The sequence below is a fragment of the Mauremys reevesii genome, linkage group 12 (assembly GCF_016161935.1).
Source record: "Mauremys reevesii isolate NIE-2019 linkage group 12, ASM1616193v1, whole genome shotgun sequence".
In the NCBI taxonomy this organism is placed as follows: domain Eukaryota; kingdom Metazoa; phylum Chordata; order Testudines; family Geoemydidae; genus Mauremys; species Mauremys reevesii.
In genome coordinates, this window is record NC_052634.1 from 8,944,141 (window position 1) to 8,951,226 (window position 7,086).

At 46.3% G+C, this 7,086-nt stretch overlaps 1 protein-coding gene across 1 annotated transcript; it reads right to left on the reverse strand.

The window, feature by feature from the left end:
• Positions 1 to 213: 213 nt before the first annotated feature.
• On the reverse strand, positions 214 to 5,703 carry BSX (brain specific homeobox). The gene is made up of 3 exons (XM_039496711.1): positions 5,442 to 5,703; positions 3,001 to 3,197; positions 214 to 2,279 (listed from the first exon to the last, which is right to left on the reverse strand). The coding sequence occupies exons 1-3, from the start codon at positions 5,701 to 5,703 to the stop codon at positions 2,031 to 2,033; spliced, it is 708 nt and encodes a 235-aa protein (XP_039352645.1). The 3' UTR covers positions 214 to 2,030.
• Between the last annotated feature and the right edge of the window lie 1,383 nt (positions 5,704 to 7,086).

Genomic DNA, 7,086 nt, shown 5'->3' on the forward strand with positions numbered 1-7,086 from the left:
GCTGCATAATTTTGTAGCAAAATATTTTGATTGAAAGTCATTAAAGAAAAGAGTTTTCTCTGAAGTGTTTGTAAACACAGTCCAAAAACACACATTCATTATCAGGAAGTTTTTCACGTGTGATCTTTATTATTCTAATTATACTGCAAACCCACAAAAGGGAAGGAAACATACAAGTTTAAATAAGTCATATTTTGCAGATGAATAGGGGGCACTTTTTAAATTTTTGCAACAAAATTGCATGTCCTACAGTCCAAAAACCAAAAGTGCTAATGACACCCAACAACCAAATCAACTCTTAATAAAAAAATAAATTAAAAAAATTACAAAATACCCTACAGAGACACTGCAATGGAATTTGGAGTGTTTGCACAGAAATGGTTTAAACTAGAACATTGAAGAAAACTTAAGAAATCAAACTTTCCTTATGTTTCTTCGAACAAAAGCTTGCATTCAATATCAAATGTCTGTCAACAAGCATTGTGCCTTTCCTTCTTGTCTGTACCTTATACCAGGAAATGTTTTGTTAACTGGAAATTCAAGATATTTCACTGTAATGTAAATAAATAAAAAGCAAGCCTGAGGCATCGTTTAAAACTGTTATATACAACTCTGCAATGCAGAGATGGATGTGCAGTTTCATAGCTTGATATGTTTCAGGCTATCAGCCGAAGGTGTAGGTATAAAACCGCTGGAGAGTTGTGAACTGCGGAATGATGGAATTCATACAGCATGCACTGGCAATGAAACGTGAGTCAGACTTTCAATTAGTTTTCAACTCCGTTAAAAACAAAAATATTCTAAAACTGATTCACATCAGGAAACGATTCATAAATCATACTTAGGATGTAGGTAAGCTATTAAAATTATATAAGATCAATTTTACTACATAAATTCGATTCATTTTTTTTTCTGGATGTCTTAAGAAAAATCAAGTTTGTTAGCAATACTTCTTTCCCCCTTTACAAGATTGGAATCATATATAATGTATTTTTCTTACCTGCATCTTTGGAGAAACTTTATGCAATTCAGTGTTTAAATATATGCATTCGCTGGAGTGTGTCTGATTTTAAATGGTAATTTACAATAATATTAAGAGAAATTGTCTGGATACACCATTCATTGTCATTGCATTGTGACTAAGCAAGCTTCTGTCTCACTCGAGTCGATGTATTCCTGATATTTAACTCTCAACACCAGTGTACTAAAATAATGCACCGGGTATAAATTTGATGTTAAAATAGGAAAAGCTTTGCTAATGGATAAATGTTATCCATGCATTTCGAACGAGACCGGAAAACTGGAATATAGGGCCGTGATTTTGCTATCTTAATATTCCGTTTTCAAAGCAAATGTCAAATTTGTACTTGTCTTTGAACGAAATTAGAAGCACCTCCCATTTATACAACGTGTTTGCGGGACACACAAAACTATCTGCCAAATAACAGAACGCTGGTTATAGTTTTGTCCACATTAGAGAATGTGGTGATCGTGTTTAAACTCCGTGTCCAAAACAATCGTGACTAGCTGACTCTCTTGACCTTGTCTACGCTGACAGCCTCGTGTTAGCTATCTCGGTTGTTTTTAAGTCGTGTTTAAACACGATCAAACTCCCATGCTTAATTGTGCTAGCTCAAAAGGGGACGCAAAAGTCGATAGCAGTTAACAAGCGTGAGCTGAATTAGAAATAACCAAGCCGGACAGATTCTACTCGCAACCAATGATATAAACGGGACTGCTCGCGCTACAATTAGGTTTACATCGAATCCAATACGTTTCTTTCCCAGACTGTACAAACAGATCCTTTCAAACGTGGCCTTAAAATATTCCCTGGCTCTAGCACTAGCTGGGTCTACCAGGGATTGCTCGGGCCTGGGACAAGCTTTTTCAGCGACGGGTCAGACCGAGATCACATCTGCCTTGGTTATTGGGCAGAGGAGTCATGGCTCTTAGCACTCCGCCGGCAAAACCAGATCAGGGGCCTCCAGCCAGCCGGGCCCTTCGCCTTGTGGGGAGGGAAACGAGCATGTCTATATTAGATGCGGGGTGGCGCAAAGATCCCCATCCTCGATGATGTCCACCTCGTCTTCGTTCTCCTCCAGCAGGAAGGCGGGCGGCTGGCTGGCCTTGCGGGGGTCCGAGCTGGCTTTGTCGATCAGTTCAGGCTCGCTCGAGCTCTGCTCCAGGCACTCCTCCCCGCTGGGGTTCTTCGGGTCGTCCTGGGTTTTCCTCAGTTGCTTTTTGTGCTTCATTCTTCTGTTCTGGAACCACGTTTTTACCTGAGAGAGAAAGGGGAGGAACGCATGTCATTCGCATGTGCCCCAGCTCCCCAGGATGCACCGTCACCCCAGTGCATTGCATGAGCACACGTCAGTAGCATGTGCCCCAGCTCCCCAGGGGGCCCGTCACCCCAGTGCATTGCATGAGCACACACGCCATTCGCATGTGCCCCAGCTCCCCAGGGGGCACCGTCACCCCAGTGCATTGCATGAGCACACATGTCAGTAGCATGCGCCCCAGCTCCCCAGGGGGCACCTTCACCCCAGTGCATTGCATGAGCACACGTCAGTAGCATGTGCCCCAGCTCCCCAGGGGGCACCGTCACCCCAGTGCATTGCATGAGCACACACGCCATTCGCATGTGCCCCAGCTCCCCAGGGGGCACCTTCACCCCAGTGCATTGCATGAGCACACATGTCAGCAGCATGCGCCCCAGCTTCACAAGTTGTCATTATCATGCTACCCGGCCTCAGACTGAGGTCCCCCATCCCAGGATCACAGCAGGAGGGCACCACGGGGGTGGCAGCTGCTCCCTGCTTCCCCTCGGGCATTTCCCCGGCTCTTTGGGGCCCCGCAGAGCACGGGGAGGTCGAGGAGAAGCCTGGGGGGCGGGGAGCAGAGCCGGGGGCAAGCCCCAGGGTCCCTTCCCGGGTAGGGTTCTCCATCCCCCGGGTGCTGCCCAGCGGCCACGGGAAACTCCCTCTCCCCCATGCTGGGTACCTGGGTCTCGGAGAGGCTGAGGGCGGCGGCCAGCTCCACGCGCTCCGGGGTGGACAGGTAGCGCTGCATCTCGAACCTCTTCTCCAGGCCGGAGAGCTGCGAGTCGGAGAAGACGGTGCGGGCTTTGCGGCGGCGGCAGTGCTTGCCCGGCAGCTCGGCGTGCGGGTGGTGCTGGAAGAGGGCGGGCACGGGCATGCCTGCAGCGCGGGGCACAGGGGAGAGAGGCCGTGGGACGGGGCGGGGGCCGAGGCTGGAGAGCCGGGCGGGGGGGGGTCCTCTCCCCCTTCCCCAGCCCCACCTGGCGGGAAAGGAGCTCCCCACCCACCTGCCTGGACAGGGCACCGCTCAGCCTTGTGTGTGGGGCCCGGGAGGTGTCCCTGGGCTGGCAGACCCCCCCGCACCTAGGTAAGTCACCGTGGCCAGGCGACTCCAGCACCCACCCTACATTCTGTCCCAGGCCGGCATTTCCCTCCCGCACACAAAGAGTAAACCAGGGAGGCTGTTTAGAATCTGGTACAGTTGTTCTCCTGGCCAGCAACTTGGCATTAACTCATTCCACAGACATCGCTCAGCTCGAGAAATGTTACGTAGAAGGGCCCCCCCTTTTTTTTGTTGTATTCCTTTTACACTTTCATTGGTGCGTGTGTGTAAGTTTAAAAAAAGTAGCTGTCATAAACACGGTGGGTATTTACAAATGTTGCTACAGGTGAAATTTTGGTATGGTTGCAATTCAGGGGTCTAGAATAAAGACAATGATAATTTACAGAATATTATATATAAACACACCTGTGTATATACGTACTATAATTATACAAACATAAATGCACACATAAAACGTGAGAGTGTGTAATATAGAATTCCACAAAGGTGTGTAATTGTGTGTATACTCACACACAAAATAATTTTAAATATATACACTCAATGATACAAACATGGGCACACTCATTTTGGGTATGTAATTGTATATTACACACATACAAATACAGAGAAATTTGGGTATGTAATCATATTACACGTGTGTATTAGGTTAAGTGTGTCTATCTCTTTAACGTGTGAACTTAATTGTTTTTTGCTTATTTTAGGAAACCAGCTCCGGGTGATATGTTGGGGTCTAGATTATGAAACCCATCGCTTTGCAATGGGTCGGTTGTCCCCTCGTCACCCTCCCACCCCATATATAACAGTGGAAAAGCAACATACTCACACTCAGTTTAAAAGAAAAGTAGTGTCCTGAATTTAAAGAGGGGAAGGATTAGCGCACTGGATTTAGTTTCTCTTTATCTCTATTCCGAATACTACACAAATTTTTCACTACATCCGTTTCCGTTCAAATTATTTCTATTGATGGTAGCTAATAATAAATCCACCCCTACCTTTCCATTTGAGTATTCGATTTCTTTGTGATTTATTCATCAGCCGCTCTCTGTTACATACTCTGAAGGGTCCACTTTTTCTATTTTATTAGACAACTGGTGCCGTTTGTTCTCCCTCTTCTCTGCAATTTATACTGGATTGATCTTCTTGTTCTGTGCCTATTTTAATCGGGCACATTTTTGAAAATCGAAATTCACTACCAGCTACTGGGGAGGCACAGAAAATATTTACCACCTGTGCTGCGAAGATCAGAAAGAAGTGACTATCTGATTGACTGGATATGGGAAAGGCCAGGTCGTAATATAATTTAACTTTTTTAAAAGGCCACATAATCTTTTAGCGTACACAGCCTAAGAAATAAGGAATTTTACTCTCGAAAACTACGCAAATTCCTCTGAACTTTTTGGTACTAAATAGTAAGTTATCAGATGTATTTATTGTAAATAAAAAGGTGCAAAATAACTTGGAAATCGAGGTTGTTGAGGTTTTTTTTTTCATATGAACGAAATCAACCGAGTTTCCGCTCTTTTGAAGATGCATGCTGTAAAAGTGGGTCAGTGATGGATACACAGATCTGTGGATGCAGCTTCGATCGGATTTCTGCGGGCTTATTTTTTAAAACACAGAACATTTGAACCCTAAGAAAAGATTCTCTGGAAAAAGTGAGTAAGTAAACTGTGATTTCTGCTCAGAGGTTAGACACCAGTCTCTGACAGCAGGAGAAGAAGAACTGCAACGTGCAAATTATTTTTGGTATTCAATATATTCCTACATCTATAGGCAATGGCTAAATCCGCTGGTGCTGTTGATGCAGGGCAGGGAATAAACTAAACTAATAGAGTCTGATTATTATGATGATTCCCCCAAACTGTAGCATCGGCAGGCGTGTAAAATCTGCCTTGATGAATAACAGGTGCCATTCCTTGAATGATGAAGCGTGACCCTCGCTAGCAGATGAAATCCCCCACGTCTGCAGTGCTGGGCGCTAACACTGGGTTCGCCTGTCAATACACTCCCCTTCTTCTAAAGCCGAAACAAACACAAGGAAAACGGGACACCCAACTTACCCGAGGTGGTTAAGAAGTACGGATGGTGATGCTCCGGCTTGTGGAGCGCATGGTGCGGATGGGGCGCCAGGAGGGTGGGTGTGGGCATCAGAGGGTATCCATAGTCCAGGAGAGGAACCCTGGAAGCTAAGGGGCTGGAGAAGTGCTCTGGAGGGACCTCTCTCAAGGACTTGGGCTTGTGGAGCAAAATGTCTTCGATGAAGAAGGAGGTCGGCCTTGGCGCGGAGACGGGATGCACTGGGGAGGTAAAGTGGAGGTTCATTTCCCCCAGGTGGTGGGGACCCCGCTGGAAGACGGGGCGCGCGAGGAGGGATGTCCTCGGATTTCAGCCCGGCTGGCTGAAAACCCGCAGATGGCAGGAGCCAGAAGAGAAGATCAAGGTGGCTTCGGGTGGCTTGGAGGAGATTTGTGAAGAGAGGGGGCTCTGCCGCGAGCCAATCGCGCACCAGCAGGGCGGAGGGAAAAGGGTTTTTCATTTCCCAATGTCACCCAAATTAATGGAGAGGTTGAAAGGAAGGGGGCGCTGGCCAAGGTACTGAATCGGTCCGTTAAAGGACCGTAACAAGGCTGGTGATACTTAGTTACGCAAGAAGGGGGTATGGAAAATGGGCTCCGAGCTGATGGAGATCGTGAAGCAGACAGAGCCCCAGGATCCCAACAACAGAGAGAGAGGGTCTCCTTCAAAAATGTAGGTGCTGCAGGGTCGGACAAATGTCCGCAGCGCGCCAGCACTGGCTTATTAAATATAGGCAGGCACGTTTCCCTGGCTCTGCTCCCGTATGCGGGTGCCTACGCAAAAGGAGGGATATGCTTGTGCATACAGCGCCTAGCACATGCCGCCATGAGCCCAGATTGGGGCCTCTGACCCCCGCCTCAAAACAAGCCATCACTCAGGTTGTTCCAAACGGAAATAAAAGGGCCAGATCCCCCGCTCTGGTGTAAGCCAGAGTTAACTTTAAGGGGTTGCTTGTGGGCAGTGGAACAACATTAATGTACAGCCACGGAGGAGCTAGCCGCAAGAATGGGAGTAGAACGAATATTTCCCTGTGTCGATGACTTTAGTTTACGTCAAAGCAATATGTCTTTATTCTGCGTGAATGACTTTTAGAGCTGGCTGAAATGTTTCCACATTTCAAAATTTAACTCAAAAGGGACAAAATAATTTTTGGTGGCATTGTCCGTCATGGTTGCTGCCCTTTTCCAACCAGATCTACTTAAATTTTACTTTTCCAGCGTTGGCCGTGATCCTATATACAGCCGCATCCCTGCCATTCCTAAGTATTATCCTACTGGGGGGTTTGTTCTAATTTTTCCCCCTTCTGTTTGTCGTTTTTTTTCTTTCTAATCTGTAGCATTCATTTCTCCGGAGTCAATTTGCTAAAATTATGGTGATACACCACATCATAGCCGAGATAATTTGGGCTCGCATCTCGGAAAATTGCTCTAATTATTGATGTTAAACTCGGGGAAATTAGAAGAAGGCACTTCTCCTTCATCTCCTGATTTTCAGCTCTAATTTGTTGAAATCGAGTTGTCATCACAATTCCAATCACTAGTGTTAATAGTAAAAGTGTTTTAATAGAGCCAGAATTCTCGCAACCCATGCTATTAGATAATTAGGAAAAAGATGTTAGGAAGGCAAGTG

Excerpts from the sequence above, each read along its gene's own strand:
- BSX (XM_039496711.1), bottom strand. The coding sequence starts at position 5,703 with ATGAACCTCCACTTTACCTCCCCAGTGCATCCCGTCTCCGCGCCAAGG. Across the intron at positions 3,198-5,441 it reads GTACTTCTTAACCACCTCGG|GCATGCCCGTGCCCGCCCTC; the intron begins GTAAGTTGGGTG and ends CCCGCGCTGCAG. Across the intron at positions 2,280-3,000 it reads TCAGCCTCTCCGAGACCCAG|GTAAAAACGTGGTTCCAGAA; the intron begins GTACCCAGCATG and ends TTTCTCTCTCAG.